The sequence below is a fragment of the Rhinolophus sinicus genome, chromosome 4, assembly GCF_057876585.1.
Source record: "Rhinolophus sinicus isolate RSI-liver-muscle chromosome 4, RSI-T2T, whole genome shotgun sequence".
Classification (NCBI taxonomy): Eukaryota; Metazoa; Chordata; class Mammalia; order Chiroptera; family Rhinolophidae; genus Rhinolophus; species Rhinolophus sinicus.
In genome coordinates this window covers 104,875,679-104,896,771 of record NC_142504.1, presented here as the reverse complement: position 1 = coordinate 104,896,771, position 21,093 = coordinate 104,875,679, and the positions used below count along the sequence as shown (strand labels likewise).

General features: G+C 40.7%; 1 protein-coding gene across 1 annotated transcript in view; it reads left to right on the top strand.

Moving 5' to 3' along the window:
• The window catches only part of ATP8B1 (ATPase phospholipid transporting 8B1), a 114,456-nt gene that overhangs the window by 75,892 nt on the left and 17,471 nt on the right, over nt 1-21,093 (top strand). Inside the window, exons 7-18 of the mRNA XM_074339910.2 lie at nt 1,300-1,372; nt 1,486-1,556; nt 2,871-2,953; nt 3,075-3,233; nt 3,404-3,492; nt 5,878-6,068; nt 8,574-8,782; nt 10,175-10,218; nt 10,901-11,057; nt 16,160-16,348; nt 18,484-18,596; nt 20,252-20,416. Of these exons, the coding sequence (XP_074196011.1) occupies nt 1,300-1,372; nt 1,486-1,556; nt 2,871-2,953; nt 3,075-3,233; nt 3,404-3,492; nt 5,878-6,068; nt 8,574-8,782; nt 10,175-10,218; nt 10,901-11,057; nt 16,160-16,348; nt 18,484-18,596; nt 20,252-20,416 (1,543 nt within the window). The remainder of the gene's footprint in view (nt 1-1,299; nt 1,373-1,485; nt 1,557-2,870; nt 2,954-3,074; nt 3,234-3,403; nt 3,493-5,877; nt 6,069-8,573; nt 8,783-10,174; nt 10,219-10,900; nt 11,058-16,159; nt 16,349-18,483; nt 18,597-20,251; nt 20,417-21,093) is intronic.

Sequence of the window (21,093 nt, the reverse complement as noted above, 5' to 3'; positions counted from 1 at the left end):
AAATAATGGATTCTGTTCCAAGGTTGCCTTTCAAGTCCCTTAGAATCACTGTTCTGAAGGGTGATGAGAATCACAGGTCACCCACACCACTCTGGCTAACTAGCCTTCAGCCTGGGGAAGAGTAGCTCTGAGTTGCCTTGAATTTGGGGGTCTTGGGTGCATATCAGGCAGGGCTGTGGAGTGGGTCAAAGCCAAGTCAGGACTTGAGTGTCGATGGGGCAGGGTGGCAGGGGCCTCCTAAGGGGAATGGGCACATCACAGTGGAAGAGTCCAACGGAATGGCCTCTGACACCCACAAAGAGCCATGGCAAGAAGGAGTTAACTATTCACTTACCATTTGCGACACACATGCAAATTACTCATTTACAATTTTAGAGATATCAAGATGTAAAGTAACAACGATTTCAGTTTTGGAAAGAGAAGCAAAAATTTTTTTAAATCCTGGGATGAAGAATTGTGTATTAAATTCTTATAAAATTGGGGAAACTGGGATGTAAGCCTATATTTAAAATGTATTTTAAATCTCCAGGTCTTTTTTAATCCATAAATTCATGGAAGACAAACATAGTAATTGGATTTCTGCCTCCAAAAAACTTAAGCTTTTTAGTTGTTGTAGGTTCATAATGTCTGTTGGAGATAACTTTTCTGTATGTGAAAACCTTTAAAACAGACTATATCTGAAAACTTGTTAAAGTTGATTTGCTAGAAATTTAGTTAGATATTCCTATGCAATTTAATATCGAAGATAGTCACCTTTTTATTTATTTTACATTTTATCAGAATCCTTATTAGACTTATAAAAGTGACACACACTCATTAAAAAGATAATTTAGACTTTAAAGTTCCATGAGGTTTCCAAGTGGTCCCTGTGGGAGCCATGTGTTCCTGTCCTGGGACCACCTGGGACCTGCAGCCGAGGAGGTGATGGATAACGGAGGTGAAAGAGAACAGAAGAGGCAGGAGCACAGGACATGAGCAAAAACAAAAGGGAGTGGCATGTATCCCCTTGCCACACATTTAAGTAGCTCCCATTAACCGTTCATTACATGATGTAGGATGGTAAGAACACATCAAAGTTGTCACCATATCACTGCTTCCATCAGAGGATGATATGATTCTCATAACCACTTAATGTGGTTACATCATCAAATGGCTGAGCTTTTAGTGAAACTTTTCCCTCAAGTTTATGTGTGATTTACATGTTTTCCCAGCATCTTGGGCTTCCTGAAAGAATAATCCCAAATCTCTTGCCAGTCACTTTTTAAAATCCAAGAAACTGTCTTTATTTTTAATGTTTAGATTCAAAATTGCCAAGTGGAAGGAGATTCAAGTTGGAGATGTTATTCGTCTGAAGAAAAATGATTTTGTTCCGGTAAGTGAACACACTCTGCCTCTCTCGTTCCTTTTTTCCCCCATCTGGTCTGAAGCTCAGTTTTGCCTTGGGGGTGGGATCTGTGTGTCATTGGTATTTTTTGTTTCCAACAGGCTGACATCCTGCTTCTGTCCAGCTCTGAACCTAACAGCCTCTGCTATGTCGAAACGGCTGAACTGGATGGGTGAGTGGGTGTTAGCTGGACCTGTCTTAAAGCTGACCTTGGAAGGCATGTTCATTGCATTGAAAGCTGTGCTCTCTGGACAAGAAGACCTATGAGCCGGCCTTTCCTCTACTACTTGCTTTCGGTCCAGCTGTGCCTTAATCCACCAACCTCTCTGTTCCATCTGTCAAGTGGTGCTCTCAAACCTGCCTTTCTCCCACCTTTCAGGGAAGGTAAAAGGATTGGTGGCAGAATGTATGTCTGAATCCTCTGTAAACTTCTGAGCAGTGTCCAGACACATATCAATGACTAGTAACATAATCTTTAGAAAAAAAGGGAAAGATTTTTAAAGTCTTTGCCAACAGACAGTTTTGAACTCTCCCTTTGATTATTATGCTCCCTTTTGAAAGAGAGTGAAGTTCTGGTTTTTGACCAGTTTTCAATACGTTTATTGAGTGCCTACTTAGTTACATTAGCTTTATGTATTACCTCATTTAATGTCTTTGACAACTGTATATGACAAGTATTATTACCTCAACATTACCCGTCAGGAGACTGAGGCACAGGAGGTGACGTAGCCTGCCCAAGGTCACAGAGTAAGTGGCAGAGTTGGGACACCACTCCCCTGTGCTCCTCTCAAGGCTAGTGCTGTATTTTCCACTCTGACATAAACACCTTCTCTCACACCTTAGCTATGCATAAGCTTCTTTATGGAGAGCTGAATCATCTGAGTAATACCCAGGTCTTCCTTTGTTCTAGAAGTCAATCGGTTGATTGTTCGGTCTTAACTATAAAACAGCTATTATTCCCATGTGTGAGAATAATGAGTGGGTGGGACATGCCAAATATTGGGGGTAAGGTTTACCACCTCCTTTCTCAGAATTATCTTTTCAAAGATATGGGATCCAGTTATTCATTCCGAAAAACAGTAAGTTGATAGGGTTTAGATATTTTCTGTAACAAATATGTTTTGTGGAATCATCTTAGGTTGACTAAATATTAAAGCTGAGTTTTTAAACAGCAGCTTTGATCGTCTAAGCTGGTGGTTAAGAGTTAAGGTAAGAGGAGGAAGAGAAGTTTCTGGGCGCCTCTGACCAGCAGGAATGGCCCAGAATAACAAACAGCAGAGCGGCCCAACATGCTCCAAGTTGGGAGTTTTTCTCTAGTTCAGGGGATAACCTCCTCCAAACCTGAAGTTTAAAGGTGAGCAGAAAGTTTGAAAATAGAAAAAGCTAATTATTTAGGAGGCTCAATGTTATTTTGTACAATTTTCTTTATATTCCCTTTCAAACTCCAAAGTGTATTCATTCTTTTTTTTTCTCTCTCTCTCTTTAGAGAAACCAATTTAAAGTTCAAAATGGCACTTGAAATCACACACCAATATCTCCAAAAAGAAAATTCACTGGCAACCTTCGATGGTTTGTGGAAACACATCTTACTTTGTTTTAAATTTTAGTTGCTCAGTTCAGTCCCTGTTAATTAAACAGAAAATCTTTTCTATGTGAGTACTTATGTGAATCATTTTTTTTTTTTTTAAAGGTTTTGTTGAATGTGAAGAGCCCAATAACCGCCTAGATAAGTTTACAGGAACACTCTTTTGGAGAAGCACAAGTTTTTCTTTGGATGCTGATAAAATTTTGTTACGTGGCTGTGTAATTAGGAACACCGAGTTCTGCCATGGATTAGTCATTTTTGCAGGTACTTTCAGAGTTTCTTGGGAAATCGATCTGATAGGCGCTTTCAAGATTTAAAGGCGGGGATTCCTTTTCTGTTCTTTCTCCATCAAAACCAAACGAAGAGTAATTTGACTGATATGCCAGTGAATTGATTTTCCCAATTGTTGATTGCATTGAATTTTCCACTTTTAGGTGCTGACTCTAAAATAATGAGGAATAGTGGGAAAACCAGATTTAAAAGAACTAAAATTGATTACTTGATGAACTACATGGTTTATACGGTATTTATTTTCTTTTTCCATTGATGAGAGGCTAGATTGCTGTCTCTTGGTCTACTTTTATTGTGTGTTTTTCTAATGCAAAGAAACCTTAGTTTTGTAGGCCAGGTACAAAAATACATGAGGCACTTCAAGGTTGGATGGCGGGGAAGAGGATTCCCTCACTTTTTCTCAGAATTGCCACACTTCTAATAGGAGAATTCCCTTGGGAATAGAAATTCCAGTTGTAGGGTGCCCTAGGTGATTATTTTGATGACTGCAGTGGCCATTTGGGAAACCAGGGAGCCCTAGATAAATTAGTGGGGCTGGGCTCCTGAAGTCGAGGTAGGGTTGATTTTACTGCTCTTAGTTTCCCATAGGGGTAGTGCTCTTAAAAGCTACCTTTTCAAATATATGGTGATCGAAGGAGAACTGACTCTGGGTGGTGAACACACAATGGGATTTATAGATGATGTAATACAGAATTGTACACCTGAAATCTATGTAACTTTACTAATAATTGTCACCCCAATAAACTTTAATTTAAAAAAAATCTAACTTTTCCCCCCAACCTATACTGTATAAGTCCAAATATAAGGCAAGCCTAAATTGAAGTTGTGTTGAGGGGTCCCCAAGACCACCCCCAGATTTGATGACTCACTAGGAGAATTGCCAGAATTCAGCATCTAGTTGTACTCATAGTTATGACATATAATTTATTACAAAGCAAGATCAGCAAAGACAAAAGGCTCATGGGACAAAGTCTGGAGGAAACCAGACACAAGCTTCCAAGAGTCCTCTCCCAGTTGAGTCATACACACACAAGACACACTGAATTCCCCAAGCAACAATTTGTGACAGCGCATGTGAGATGTTTGCTCTACAAGAGAAGCTCATTAGAGACTCAATGCCTGGTGTTTCTGTTTTTCATTTTTCAATTACAGTTGACATTCATTATTATATTGGTTATAGGTGTACAGCATGGCAGTTAGACATTTATATAATTTATGACATGATCCTCCCGATAAGTCTAGTACCCAATTGACACCATATATAGTTATTACAATATTATTGACTGTATTCCCTATGCTGTACTTTACATCCCCATGACTGTTTTGAGCTGCCAATTTGTACTTAATCCCTTCACCTTTTTCATGCTGCCTCACTCATCTAATGCCTGGGGTTTTACTGGGGTCTGGTCATGTGGGCACCATCTGCCTGGCATGACCAAAATTCCAGATCCTCCCCAAAGGAATGTGGGTGATCAGCAAAACCCAGATAGTTTCACACAAACAGATATAGTGAGCCATTCTTATCAGAGAATAAGAAATAAGGAATCAGGAAACTGTCCCAAAACCTTAAGTTCCCAGGTGACCCGAATCTTGCAAGCAGGCCTTCTAAGGATAGCAGGCCTGCTATGTTAACTCTTGTGCACATAGGGTGGTCCCAAATATTAAGCCATTTTTCAATTTCCCAAAGAGAATTAATTTTTTTCCAAGTATTTAGTTTAATTTGAATATATAAACTTTTAGGAAATATATAATACGGTACTATAACTACATATACATGTTTAAAATCATATGAGAGTAGTAATTTAAGAAACAATTCTTTTTTTTCCCTGCTCTCACATTTCATGAAAACTTTATTTGAATTTTTCATGTGCATCTTCAGTGTCATTGTCATGGCTATGGCCAGAGCCCTCACAAGTCCATCGTCTCTCCTTCTGTGCCCATTTGTTTTGAGATACGGCACTTTTGGAATCTGTGTCCAGAAATTTAAATCTGCCCCTGGAAATTTTATGACTACCCCCAAATACCCAAATGCTACTAAGATAGTTGACTACTTTTTTATTCATCCCTTAAGTATATAATCATAATTTCTACAACAACTTACTATATTGCTTCTTAAATGATCTTAAACCTTAAGCGATCATTCAATCTTCAGGCATAATTACCCATATCTAGGTGAAATTTTGTCGCCTTCTTGAAATCATTTCCATCAAACATTATCTAGAAGCATCCCATTAAACATTGTTTGAAATTGTCTTATACTCAGGTATCTCTACCAGACAGCATGTTGTTGTTCAAAGTATAAGTAATTGAGAGACTGCCATGTGTTATGAGGGTGTTTAAGGATTTGAATATAAAACACTGCCTTCTCTTCTGAGAGATAACTTTGGAATAAAATCTCACCTCATATGTGGAATGTAGGATAAATCAGTCAGTCCATCATAGACATCAAATAGACTTTCAAGGCATTCTTATGGCATTGTTTTTCTTTGAAATGTGTTGTTTTATAACTACTAAATTATAAACATGTAAAGCATTGAGTAAGGTCAGTTAGCATCTGTGAGATGCGTAGGGGGGACATCCTTCTTCAGAATACACTTACATGTTGTATGTCTTCTAGATCTTTGTGGTTCTTAGCCTGCTTTCTGCTGGTCTCGCCATTGGCCATGCTTACTGGGAAGCTCAAGTTGGCAATTATTCTTGGTACCTCTATGATGGAGAAGACTTTACCCCCTCCTACCGTGGATTCCTAAATTTCTGGGGCTACATAATTGTTCTAAACACCATGGTGCCCATCTCTCTCTATGTCAGGTAAGGCTGGCTACACTTTGGCCTTTTGCTTTAAGGGAAGATTGCAGTACATTTTTATAACCAAGCGCCTTCTTTTCTAGGAGTAATTGTTTCAAAGGTCATAAGGAAGAAGTCAGAAAATAACTTTCATTTTAGAATTGGGGGTCATAGAGGGGAGAGAAGTTAATATTGAGTGTCTGCTTGGTGCCAGGCACAGTATCTTCTATCTCAACTTCTTTACAGATAAGACTATTGGAGTTCAGAGGTCAAACGCTACCCCTGTAGTCACTCGCTTGGTAAGATTCCTTCTCTGTGAGCTCCAAAACCCAAGCTTCAGAAAGAGCCTGGGAGAAGGTGAAGATTTAGATGTTTGCTTTTCAAGAGCTTTCCTAACCTCTTGTCTGCCTCTAACTTATTACCATCTCTCACACCCATTCCTTGTAAAACTCACTGGGCTTCCTGGCTACTACCTCCCAATGGGGATGTCACTCTCTGGGCCCCCCTTCCACCTCTCAAAAGGTTCTGTCGCTCATCTCAACCTCAGTCACAACCACAATAAGAGAGTTAAGAGTCATGTCTCTGACAAATGGTATTCTCCTTGTTTTGTAATATTTCTTCCTTTGTTCACTTTTTTTCCCTTTAATACTAAGTTCACTGTCACTGTTCAATTGGATTTTAGAACTTTGGGAGAGGGATTGCGCCTTGAAGTATATTCAACAGCTAGAGTCTGCTCTTAGTTTCAGTAAGTAATAGCCCAGAAGCATACAAGGTCACATACATGCTTGTAATTAGAAGCATTCATTTTATTTTAATTTTATTACCTGTGCATTTATTTTCTTTTTAATTTTATTACATGTAGTTACTATTGTTCTTTTTTAACGTGAAGTAAAGGCCTGGGGAGCCATCTGTTTGCAGGTACTTGAAGAAAAACTGAAGATGAGTTTTACCTTTGTCAAGGGACCTTGCACATAGATTATTTTTTTCTAAAACTGCAAATATATTTTATAAAATAAACTGTATATGTAGTTTGGGGTTTGAAAAAACTCATGTGACTAATGTGATTACTTTATTTCTCTTGGAAAATAAAGGTCCTTTTAAAGAATAAGTCAGATCAGGTCATTCCAGATAGCATCTGTGCTTTGTTTTCAATCCTACAGTAGCTTTCCGTCTCATTCAGAATAAACTCATTGAGGCCACACTATGACCCACGAGGCCCAGTGTGATCTGGGGCTCTGCCCTCCTCCACCCCTGACCAAAACCTCCAGCACCTCCCTGGGCTCCTGCCTCTCTAGCCTCCTCGATACTTTCAGTGGTGCCAGTTCCTGCCGCAGAACCTTTGGACCTGCTGTTATCTCTGCCTGGAACATTCTTCCCTCCATATCTACATAGCTGCTCTTTTATTTCCTTCAGGGCTCTGCTCAAGCACCACCTTACAACCTTGGCCTTTCCTGACCCACTCTATCTTAAATATCACTTCCATTCCTGGTTGGTCTCCATGTCCCCTTACCCTGCTTTGATTTTCTGCAGAGAATTCTCACTACCTGATACATACATACATATATACATATATATGTGTGTGTGTATATATATATATATAATTTACATACATATATGTGTGTGTGTGTGTGTGTGTATATATATATATATATATATATATATATATATTATATACACATATATATATAATTTACTGGTTTATTTATTGGTCTGATTCTACTAGAAGGTAACCTGCCTGAGAGTAGGGATTTTGCCTGTTTTATTTACTGATGCTCTCCCTTTACCCAAAAATGGTGCCTGGCACATAGTAGGCACTCAGGAAATATTTATGGGAGGAGGGAAGGAAGGAGTTATTTCCCCATCTGTTTAACTTGTTATAAGTCATCCTTTGCCCACTTAATAGTTATTGGATATGTAAACAGTTTCCTTATAACTGAGATATATTTAATCACTTATAGTTTTAAAATGAGGTGATCCTCTTAGAATATCTTATTTTGGAATTATATAACCTTATAAGAATTTAGAAAAATACTAAATGATTTTTTACAATGTGGAATCATGATTTAAGGGTTATTTGCCAAAAACCCTTCCCTACTCAAGAGCACAAGGGGTCTGTAACCTAGTGACCCTCACTCTTTTTACACTACAATCGGGGCAAAGGTGAACATGGCCATTCCAGTTGTCCCCGGGTGTGATGGAGAATGAGAGACGAGAGAGTAGGGATTGCCACATCACGCGTAGTACCTGCAGTGCTGCCACGCCACCTGTCCCACTGGGCTGTGTTTATACTGGGGCACCATGGCCATGGCTGGATGTGCTCAGGGGTGAGTGGGAAATTACATTGAACAGGGTGCTTTGGCCCTAAAGCTGGAGTAAAATGTGTTTAGTTAGGAAAACATAGAGGCTGAGCACCTGGCTTGTGTCTTTGTAGATAAGCAATTTGCTCCTCTAAGCATAAATGGGGATAAAATCCACTACCTGCCACTTATGTCTGAGAACTTTACTGAGCGTAATCTTTTGTCTTCCTAGTGTGGAAGTGATCCGTCTTGGACAGAGTTACTTCATCAACTGGGACCTGCAGATGTATTACCCTGAGAAGGACACGCCCGCAAAGGCGAGAACCACCACGCTGAATGAGCAGCTGGGGCAGATCCATTACATTTTCTCTGATAAGACGGGAACACTCACACAAAATATCATGACCTTTAAAAAGTGCTGCATCAACGGACAAGTATACGGTGAGCGGAAGCCATTATTCGATCCCTGGGCATGTGTGCCCAGAGCCTGCCTTCCCAGGACTGCTAGTACCACTCCTAGTACTGAGCCCTGTGGTCACCGTGGGCTGAGTTCTGAAGCAGTGTCACTGGTGGCAGTGGAAACACATGATGGGAGAGGTTAGCAGTCAGACATAGGCACATGATCCTCGAAAAATTAAACTTAACACGACCATGTGATCCAGCAATCCCACTTCTGGGTGTATACCCAAAAGAACTGAAAGTGGGGACTCAAAGAGATATCTGTACCCCCGTGTTCACAGGTACATTATTTACAGTAGCTAAAGGGTGGGGGCAGCCCAAGTGTCCATCGATGGATGGAAGGATAAAGAAAATGTGCTCTATATACACAATGGAAGATTATTCAGTCTTGGAAGGAAATTCTGGGATGGATGGAAATTCTGGAAATTCTATAACATGGAAGAACCTTGAGGACATTATGCTAAGTGAAACAAGCTAGTCACAAAAGCACAAATACTCGTTGATTCCACTTATGTGAGGTATCTAGAACAGTCAAATTTGTAGAGGCAGAAAGGAGAATGATGGTTGCCGGGGGCTTAGGGGAGGGGGCAGTGGGGAGTTACTGTTTAATGAGAACCAAGTTTCAGTTTTACCAGATGAAGAGCTGAGCGGATGGATGGTGGTGATCGCTGCACAACAGTAATTGCCACTTAATGCCAATGAACTAACTGTCCACTTAAACATGGTTAAGATGGTCAATTTTATGTCATGTATATTTTGCCACAATTATTTTTTAAGTTGATTTCCATTCTAATATTCTGTAATGTGCTGTATATTTATAAAAATATTAAGGCTAATGCTGTGTTCAATTAGAGTGCTCTAATTTTTAAATAAAGACTTAATGCAATTTTTTAAAACCATGAGAACACCATATGCCTTCCACTTGTCGAAAACCTTAAACTGTTTTCACATAAGAAGCATGTGTGAGGAAGGTGGGACGCTGGGGAGTTGAGGAAGTGGTTCTCCAGTGGCTGTGCCTTCTGAGCTGGGGTAGCTAAAACACTTCAATGGACATGATTCTGGCCCCAAGAGGAGATTCTAGTATACAGGAACGTATATCTGAAACTCTAGACCAGGAGTCAGCAAACTTCTGTAAAGAGCCAGATAGCAAATAGCTTAGCCTTTACAGGCCATGTGGGGACTGTATCAAATAGTCTTCATAGTTGTATTTTTGCTTGTTATTTTACAATTTTTGGAAAGTGTAAAAACCATTCTTAACTCGAGGGCTGTCCAGAAACAATCTGTACAACCACCACCGTAGACCCAAAGCGAGATGAGGAGAGACCTCTGGACACAGGTGGAGACTCAACTTGTTTTGTCCTGTTTCTTTCTCAGGAGACAATCGGGATGCTTCTCAGCACACTCATAGCAAAATAGAGGTGAGTCCTTTAATGTAAGGAATTGTTGGGGCTGTGTTTTAGATTCCTAGGGCTGCAATAACGAATTACCACAAATTGGGTGGCTTAAAACAACAGAAATTATTCTCTCATAGCCCTAGAGGCCAGAAGGCTGAAATCAAAGTTGTCAGCAGGGCTGTGCTCCCTCTGAAGGCTCTAGGGAAGAATCCTTCCTTGCCTCTTCCAGCTTCTGGTGGTTGCGTGCAGTCCTTGGTGTTCCTTGGCTTATAGATGCAACACTCAAATGTCTGCCTCTGTTGTCATATGGTGTTCTCCTTGTGTGTGTGTGTCCAAATTTCTCTACTCTTATAAAGGTCATTAGATTAGGACCCACCCCAATCCAGTATAACCTCATCTTAACTTGATTACATCTGCAGAGACCTTGTTTCCAAATAAGGTCATTCCCAGGTACCAGGGGTTAGGACTTCAGCATATCTTTTTTTGGGGGGTGAAGAGGTGGGGGAGGGAAACACAATTCAACCCACGACAGGGTGTCTTTTTGTCTTAAGACATGTGTGAGCCTTTTGACAGTTAAGAATGTGTTACAATCCTACAGTGATTTTTGCATCAAGTCTTGGTTTCGAAGAAAAGTTCATATCATTTGCTAAGCCCAAGTTGTTGTTTTCTTAAAACCATGTTTTCTTTTCCTTTTCCACTTCTTTAGGAAGTTGATTTTAGCTGGAATATATATGCTGATGGAAAGTTTGAGTTTCATGACCATTATCTCATTGAGCAAATCCAGTCAGGGAAAGAGCCGGAAGTGCGACAGTTCTTCTTCCTGCTTGCAGCTTGTCACACGGTCATGGTGGACAGAATTGATGGTGAGTGCCCTTCTCGCACCTCAGACACTGGAGACCATTTTTTTAGTGTACAGGTAACTTGTGCTTGAGATTCAAATGCATATCAAAGAATATGCAGGACAGATTTGTCTCATTTTCACTCAAGCAATGAATACTTGTGAGTACCTGCCACTAAGTAAATGGGGTAGCAAAGCATGAAACAAGGTCTTGGCCTCTGAAAATTTACATCATCTCTATAGCTATAGCTCCAGCTGTGTTTATCACTCTGTAAATGAAATCTTATCACTGAAAGAAATGGTTACCTCTTGAATTATCATAGAAGAATCAAAATCTTCCCACTGTATTGTTACTTGACGTTTATTGAGAGTGAAGAGTCAAACCTTATCTGGATCGTAAGTGGAGTTTAAACTTGGGCCATCTTTTCTACAAGATACTTTCTGAGATAAACTTTTATTTCCTGGATTCAGATCTGTCTAGTGTTTGAAATAATACCAGCCAAAGCTGAGGCCTCCTTCGCGTGCCTTTCTCATTTGCAGAAGCAGAATTAATGTACATTTGCATGGGAACAAGCAAACATGACTTGTACACTCCTTTGCAGAATTCTTAAATGCAGTTTGTGCAGTTTGTCCAGTGTCAGTGAAAGCTAGTCATTTCCTCAAATGTGAACATAATGACAAATTATATAAATAGACATATACATTGTGGAAAGAGCAAAAGCAATTCTGTTGGCATGTTTCTGTATATAAAGGTCCCTCTGTTTCTGATCCTGAAGTTTCATATGTGATACATATTAAACTCTAGAGAAGGGATATGCATAAACACTAAGTGTGTAAAAGCTGTAGGTGATATCTTGCAGCATGTTTCAAAGGAACCCATTCTCCACTGGTGAATCTAATAGTGCAATAAAGGAAGATAACAGCAGAACTCAAATTGGGGTAGATTCATGGAAAGGGCTGATAGCTGGCAAAGTGGGGAAGATAGAAAGGGATCATGCTATGTCACCAATGACCAAAGCAGAGGTCAAAGTCTCTCTGACTCGCTAAGCACATTTTACTCATGCAATAAGGAGCAAGGATGATTTGTTTAAGCAACTTGGTCCTCTTAGGTTTTGAGTCATTACTAGTAAATGATTCTACATTTTTTTCCCCTTTTTTGAACATCTGGTAGTGTCATTTTTAGAGCTAACCAGCCAACTTAGGCAAATGTTCATTAATCGTATGGTCTCTATTTTCTTCTTTCTCCTCTGGGATATTAATGGGAAGAGCTCTGGACTGTGTGCTGGAGATGGGCCGTCCCAGTTTGGGTTCCTCTCATAACGCACAGTACAGACCAGGGTACCTGTCTGAGCACCAGCTTCCTCTGTGATGCAGGAAGAAGGTTGGAGTTCAAAGTCTCTTCCCACCTGACATTGGGCAGCTCTTTGTCCCACTGTCCGCTGAGGCAGAGTTTACCATCCTGAGGGATCCTTCCTCACACAGCATATGATAGGCAAACTCTAGGCAAATGTTCTAGCCATTGAGAATGGAGACAAGTTGGATTTCTAAGTGCAGGAGGTTAAAATAGAAATTGGTTTGGCTTCGATACAAAACGTACCTTGAAAGTTTCCCTTGGAAGGGACCTTTGAGACCACTCCTCCAAGTTTTATAGGTGTTGAAATTTAGACCCAGGAAGCACAAGGAGCCGCCTAAGTGGTTAAAACTCAGCCTTCTACCATGATGGTGTGCCTTTGCTCTTCTGCTCTCACTGTCTCCCTTTTTAAAGAACAATGGAGAATGGGTTAGCCTTTTACTATGTAAAACATTGATAAGAGAGAGGGGAAACTCATATGTTGCCAACACATCTGACTAGTTCAACAGACGGTTTGTGTGGCCCGAGTGTTGACTACACGCCAGGCACAAAGCAGGTGAAGTGTGGAGAGGCTACATTGGTTTTCTATGCTCTGTTACCAGTTACAACTCAGTGGCTGAAAACACACATTCATTAGCTCACAGTTCTTTTGATCATAAATCTGGCCATGGCACGAGTGGATTCTCTGCTCAGGATCTCATTAAAATCAAGGACAGCCCATGTTCCCATCTGGAGCTCAGCATCCTCTTCCAAGCTGTATGTGACAAACAATTGCTCTAGTCACTGAGAATGGAGACAAGTTAGATTTCCAGATGCAGGAGGTTAAAAGAGGTGTGGTTGTGGCCAAATTCAGTTCTCTGTGGTTATAGGACTGAGGTCTCCATTTCCTTGCTGGCTGTCAGCTGGGGCTGCTCTCTGCCCCTCCTTGTCACATGGTTCCCTCCATCTTCAAAGCCAGCAGTGGAGACTCTCCCTTCCATCAAACCCCTTTCATGCATCAAATTTCTCTCACTAGGAAGAGCCCTGTCCCTTTTAATGATTGACCTAATTAGTTGGGAATACCCAGAGGCATTCTGAAGGTCAACTGATTTGGATCTTGATTACTCCTGCAAAATCCCGTCCTGTTAGTACCTAGATTAGTGTTTGTTTGAATAACTGGAAGAAGGTGTGTGTACACCAGGGGAGTAGGAACCTTGGGGCCACCTTAGACTCCTGCCTCCCTCAGAGTCCATGTGAGAACAGAGTGTGAAAGAGTTGGAGGTCTTTTCTTTATCTAAAGGTCTTTAAGTTGGGATGTGCCATGATTAGAGAGCTGTATTTTGTAGGAGGTTGGAACGGGGAGACATGGAAGCTCGGTGCAGAAGCTGAGAGCCTGGATTGGGGGGTCTTTGGGAAGGCTGAGGAAGCCATGAAGGTGGGGGACATTCGGCAAGTGATTTGAAGGGGGAGAGATGACTGAGGGGAAAGAGTTGTCTGGAAGCTAACTTGTTTCAAAGCTGGGGACTAGGAGACTAGAAGTGCTGTTACCAACCACAGGGAGCTATGGAACCGGACTGATGAGAAATGGGGTGCGTAGGTTGAGCGTCAGTTTCATGATCCGTGAATTAGTCCATAAAAGAAAAGACGTTCTCTCTGGTTGTCTCTGAGTGTGCAGTAGTTTTTTTCAGAAATGGTTTCAGAGGGCTCTTTTTCAGTCCAGGTTTTCTCCTGCAAACATAAAGTTGGGATTTGGGCCAGGTCTCCGAGGCTCCTCCTCCCAACTCTATTAGCCTCGAGTTCTGTGGTTCCATTCGTAGAACAAAATGGAAGGTTTGGTGTTTTTTAATGATAAAAATATCAGTGTTTGCTCCAGATATGATTGTCTTACTCATGGGAACTTGGTCACCTTTTATCATTTTGTTTCTTGTGTTGGAAATAAGTTTGCCATCAGTATGATGCAATATACGTATCTCTGTGCCAGCTAAGCTTGGTGGGTGGGGGTGCTGTGTTCTCACTGCTGCTTGTTTAGCTCTGGTTAAATGTTTTGCCCTCTGGTGTGTGCGTATGTTTGTAGAATGGCTATTTTAGCAAGTACATTCGTAACTTCTGCTGTGTGACTTTCTGGGTGAACAAATAGAGAGGGAGAGAACCTAAAGTATCATCTTTAATTACTCATTGGGAAGTGATTAATGTAGACTTCATTAGAATGAACCATCTGCGCAGGTATGTGAAGGAAGGGGGGAGGGAAGGGGTGTTCAGCTTTACCTGCAGCCCTTCACCCCGGAGTCGTCTCCCCTTCCACAGGGACTGAGGGTGGGAAAAGCTGCCCATCCATCCCTGGCCTGCATCCTGGTCAAACCTTGTTGCAAAACTAAATGGCTTTTCTTGTCAAATTCATCTGCCCATAGAAATGCCTTTTTTTTTTTCCTGCTTCGAGGCAGAAGAACTAGAGTAGCAAAATAGAAAATCTTCGATAGGCAAAGTACTTTTCAAGCTGTTCACTGAAGTGAACATGTGTATGGAGACAAGCATATGGCTCAGTGAATTTTCACAAACTGAATTCTACTCCCTTGTCGTGAGCACTAGATTTTGAAAAACACAACGTTGTCAGTCCCCTAGCAGTCCCTTTTGTGTTCCCTTCCAGCCACTGCCCCTCCGAGGGTAACTACTGTCCTGACTTGGAATAGCGCTGGTTAGCTTTGTCAGCGTTGGCCCTAACGTAATGGGATCACATATGTATGCTTGTATGTCTGACTATTTTTCACTCAACATGGTGAGTTCTGTTCCTGTTGTCAAAATGTAGTTACGACTAGAAGGCAGTTTTCCATTATTTAACTTTTTAAAAAATTTTTTAAAACTGTTTATTTATTTTAAGTGTGTTTTTCCAAGACCCATCAGCTCCAAGTCAAGTAGTTGTTTCAATCTAGTTGTGGAGGGTGCAGCTCACAGTGGCCCATGTGGGAATCGAACTGGCAACCTTGTTGTTAAGAGCACCGCACTCTAACCAACTGAGTTAACCGGCCGCCCCCATTATTTAACTTTTAAAACATCAAGATACTGAACAGATGAACAAATTGTGAGTTGCTTTTTTTCTTTAATATGAGAATATAGTTAAGGTGAGGTTATCACACTCTTCTAGAGGGAAGATAAACTGGTATAACCCTTTTGGAAAACAAATGAGTAATATATACCAACAGGCTTAAAAATTGTCAGGATTCTCTAGCTCAGTATTTTCACTACTTGGATGCTGTCCTTAGACAATAAAGTCAGAAAAACCTTTATACACACATGAAAAGGACATTATTACAGTGTTATTTTTGAGAGCAAAAATTTTGGAAATGAATTAAAGGCCGGTAACAGTGAAACGGTGCCATGTTTCCTTTCATTAAAATAAGGTTTAGAAAGCATTTTTAAAGCTATAGCAGCATGCTAAAATATAATGTTAAAATAATCAGGATATAAATGTAGATTCAGTATGATGGAAACTATTGCAAAAATAGGCCTTTTCAAAAGGACTGCAAGGAATTATAACAAAATGTCAGCAGTGTTATTTCCTCTGAATGGTGGGATTATGGGAATATTTCTCCTATTCTTGGTCAATTCTTTTTAACTTCTAGTTTATGTTTATAAGTAGAAATCTTTAAAGTTTAAAAGGTATTCATGTCGGCACACCCTTTAGGAGTCAATGACTCATCTTGGGGCTGTTTGGGCCGTGCAATCAGCACATCCTCACTCCCCACCTGGACTCTTGGTGGCGTTACAGCTTGTGTGCTTTTGTCTTCTGCCCCCATTGTTAGGTCAGCTCAACTACCAGGCGGCCTCTCCGGATGAAGGCGCTCTGGTAAGCGCCGCCAGGAACTTTGGCTTTGCCTTCCTCGCCCGGACCCAGAACACGATCACCATCAGTGAGTTGGGCACTGAGAGGACCTACAACGTTCTTGCCATTTTGGACTTCAACAGTGACCGCAAGCGAATGTCTATCATTGGTAGGTCTCTCTGAAGAGGGTGTCTGTGAATCACTCACTTCGAGGCTGCCTGTTGCACATTTTCTTTAGCGACACCAGGACAAAGCTGCCTATGAATGAACTTCTTGGCTCCTAGGAGATTTCCACAGACTTACTGAAATAAGTGTTTTTTCCTTTCTTCTGCCCATGGCCCATTATCCACAGGGACAATTGCCATGTATCTGAATCCTGCAAATGTTAACATTCAACGATATGGGCTGTCAGCTGTTGAATCTGGGGTGGCAGATGTCACATGCTCCAAGCGGCAGCTGGACAGCTTGCAGCACTGCCCTCATGAGCTCTTACCTTGTGAGCCCCTCCACACACCTCCACTCTATACCTGATGTCCGGGATGGGAGAACACAGTAGGGGGGCGGTTCTGAGAGAAGCAAGGATGTGCTTCTGAACCCAAATCATCCCTCCAGGCCAGGCACATCACAACAGGCCATCACGTAGGGAAGATGATTACTTCCTAACATTGAAAGTTTTTAAGTTCATAATGTGAAATGATTGAAATCTTACGGGGAAATTGCCAGACTGGTTTGGAGAACTGTACTCTCTTCCATGTTCACCAGCTGTTAGCACTGGCCACCTAGTCTTTTGTCAGGTTCATTATACAGAGGTTCTTGTCTGAACCATTTGAGAGTAAACAGCTCTAATGCCTTTTCCCCCTAAATAATTAAGTAAGTATTTCCTAAGAACAGAAACAGTCACATATATATGTATACATATATATATATATATGTATATATATGTATAGAACAGTGATCAGAATCAGAAATTTTAATGTAATACAATAGTATTATCTAATCTATGAAATGTTTTCAAATTTTACCAGGAATTTCCTTCCTCACCCCCTCACCCCCATTACCCGTCTCACTCCATTCCTTCCTTTGTTTTTCTGTTTTTTCTATTCAGAATGTAACCCACGATCATACATTGCATTAGGTGATTGTTACTTTGGTCTCCTTTAATCTAAAAAAGATCCTCAGCCCTTTTAAAATCTTTCATATACTGACATTTTTGAAAGGCGCAGGCTTGTTATTTTGTAGAAAACCTGATATTCCCTCATGATTATATTCAGGTAATGCATTTCAGGTCATGTTACATAGATTGGTGCTGTGTGCTGTCCAGCATGCCCTGTTTCCCCGAAACTAAGACCTAGCCAGAATATCAGCTGTAATGCACCTTTTGGAGCAAACATTAATGTAAGACCCTTATTTTACTAGTATAATAGAAGACCGAGTCTGATATGATATGATATGATATGATATGATATGATATGATATGATATGATATGATATGATATGATACCGGGTCTTATATGATATAATATAATATAATATAGTATAATATAAGACTGAGTCTTATATTAATTTTTGCTCCAAAAGACGCATTAGAACTGATTGTCCAGCTAGGTCTTATTTTCGGGGAAACAGGGTATCACATCAGAAGGCATATGATTATCAGAGATGTTAGCTTTTGATCATTCATTTGGGTGGTGTCCAGAAGATTTCTCTACTATGAGATTGCATTTTTAACCAGTAACAAATAAAGGGTTAACTGTCTACTGAATTCTGACTAGGCCTATTTTGCTGAGTGGTTTCTGTGTGCCTAGCACTGATCTAGGCTTATTAACATGCCTGGCATCTACCTTGGAGAACTTAAACTCGACTTAGCTATGAGGCACAGACTTACAGTTAAATTACTCACAGATCAAAAAAATCCAAGAAAATGGTCATGATGGCCTGAGAATTAAAGGCAGTAGTGTTATAGTTTTATAGGTAAGAAGTTGGCATGCACAGAGAAGGCTCTATGGAAGACATTTAGCTGGCACAGGACATGGAATGTACCAGAGAGTCAATAAGTATTGGCTTGAAAGAATAAGTAAGGATACAGAAAACGGAAGGAATTTTTTCTTATTTTTTTTCACTATTCTATACAGAAAGTGGTTTACCAGCGTTGTTGAGAGCAACATTTTTGTAGGTGCACTGATGATTTTAAATTAATGGTGAATTATGTGCACAACAACACTTCAAATTAACTTTATCAATGTAGTTTTCTGTTAAGAAATCAAACCTAACTTTGTGATTTGTTTTTCCTTCCCTTGCTACTAGTAAGAACCCCGGAAGGCAATATCAGGCTTTATTGTAAAGGTGCTGACACTGTCATTTATGAACGGTTACATCAAATGAGTCCGATAAAACAAGAGACGCAGGATGCCCTGGATGTAAGTCTCACTTTCACACTTTATGCTACAAATTCCAAACTTACTTTCTGGTACTGTTTCTTAGGCTCGAGACAAAGCTGTATGTTACTTGCTGATCCTTTGTCCTGGTGTGGTTGAGTGGAAAGGGCACCACAGTAGCAATATGGCAGGCTGGTTCCTCTTCTGTCCCTGCTCCTGACTTCCTGGAAGTTTATCAGGGTGCCCTTTCCCAGCATCTAGGTTGGCAGACTCTGCGGATGGGCCCAGGGAATGACTAGTCTCTCTTCCAGTGATCTTGAGCAAGCTACATAACCATACTGAGCTGTAGTCTTAATATCTGTGTGGACCCCCAGAACTCCACCAACCTCCTGGTGTATATCGAAGGAAAGAAAGCATCCGTATGTGATGGGGCATGACAAAGCAGTATGTTAGATAATTGAGTTCTGATACTTTGGAGAGTGAATCAGTTTGGTCTTCGCTACTTCCAACTTGTATTCTGAGAGGACTATGTACTTAATCCCGTGATACTGCAATTATTCAGAATGCTTCTGGGAATGTCTCTTGTGGGACTGCCTACCAATCCTCATGTTGTTTTGGTGCTATATAAAGATGGCAAAAAAGTGTGGAGGCTATCCGGCAGACCTGGTTGGTGTCCCAGTTCTGCCTCTTTGCTTGCTTTGTGTCCCTTGGGAAATTGCTTGATGTCTCAGATTAATCAATTGCCTATATGAAATAGGAAGAGGATAATTCATATCCTGGAGGGTTGTTGCAAGGGAAAGCATCTTGCACAGTTCCCAGCACTTAGTAAGTGCTTAATAAAGGGTGGTCTCTTTCCTTTACCTCAAGGGTCTGCTTGAGCTTTGGAGCCAGCCGAAGCTCCTTCAGAAAGAAGCCTGAGGAATATGCTGTTTGCTAATTGGGGTCACATTTTAAGCTTAGATATGTTGTTGAAGCAGTTGCAACGGGTAATTTTCCATGAGGATATGAACAATGGCAATTTAATCAAACAAATGCAGAACCTTCCAAAGAATCTTTGAAAGCAAACACTTAGCTAGGTGAACCAGTTCTGCCATCATGGCTAGACAAATGTGACGGTGAAGTAATGAAATGTTTTTAGTGGTTCATATTTAAACTATTTAAAATAGTTTAAATCCGTTCACCATGATTAAAATTTCCAGACACTCTTTTGCATTAAAATGTTTCATCTCAGCTTTAACAGTGGCTCATGTATTTCAGAATTGGTTTGAGGAAACAATGCTCAGTTGAGAGTTCATAGTTGATTGGACTTGTAACAGTTTGTGGGAACAAATTATAAAGTTGTCAGTTCTGTGTTTACATCAGTAGCACCCCAAAGCAGCTCCCATCCTCCGTTCTTTTCTTAATCATTAAGAGAAAAAGGTCTTCTTCACTCTAGTGACTTGATTTAGAAGAAAGATAGACATCTCTTTTTAACTAATTTGGGAACTTAGAAATACAGTCCTAGGATCCCAAGGAGACTTAAAAAACAAAGCATTTGTTTAATCTCTATAAAATATATTTGTACGAATCCGAGCTTTTTCGTGGTCTCTTTTTAAACTCTCCTATTTTATTATTTCAAGTAAGATTTCAAACTTGATCTTGAATTACACAAAGTTAACTATCTTTTGTGTGGATGGATTGTCTTTTAAATAAAACAGATCTTTGCAAATGAGACTCTTAGGACCCTGTGCCTTTGCTACAAGGAAATTGAAGAAAAAGACTATGAAGAATGGAATAAAAAGTTTATGGCTGCCAGTGTGGCTTCAACCAACCGGGACGAAGCCCTTGATAAAGTATATGAGGAGATTGAAAAAGACTTAATTGTGAGTTTTCACCTTCATAACATTTTCACTGATCTTCTAAACAGAATTAGAAATTTCAGTTTTCTTAATTTTGATACCATGCTTAAAAGACCTTTTTTTTTTTAAAGATTTTATTGGGCAAGGGGAAGAGGACTTTATTGGGGAACAGTGTGTACTTCCAGGACTTTTTTCCAAGTCAAGTTGTTGTCCTTTCAATCTTAGCTATGGAGGGTGCCATTCCGCTTCAAGTTGTTATCCTTTCAGTCTTAGTTGTGGAGGGCGCAGCTCAGCTCCAGGTCCAGTTGCCGTTGCTAGTTGCAGGGGGCGCAGCCCACCATCCCTTGCGGGAGTTGAGGAATCGAACTGGCAACCTTTGTGGTTGAGAGGATGCGCTCCAACCAACTGAGCCATCCGGGAGCTCAGCAGCAGCTCAGTTCAAGGTGCCATGTTCAATCTTAGTTGCAGGGGGCAGAGCCCACCATCCCTTGTGGGACTCGAGGAATTGAACTGGCAACCTTGTGGTTGAGAGCCCACTGGCCCATGTGGGAATTGAACCGGCAGCCTTTGGAGTTAGGAGCACGGAGTTCCAACTGCCTGAGCCACCGGGCCGACCCTAAAAGATCATTTTAACCTCAGCATTTGAAACTGATACAATGGAACTAGGTCGTACGAATTTCTTTTGTTCCATAAGCAACATA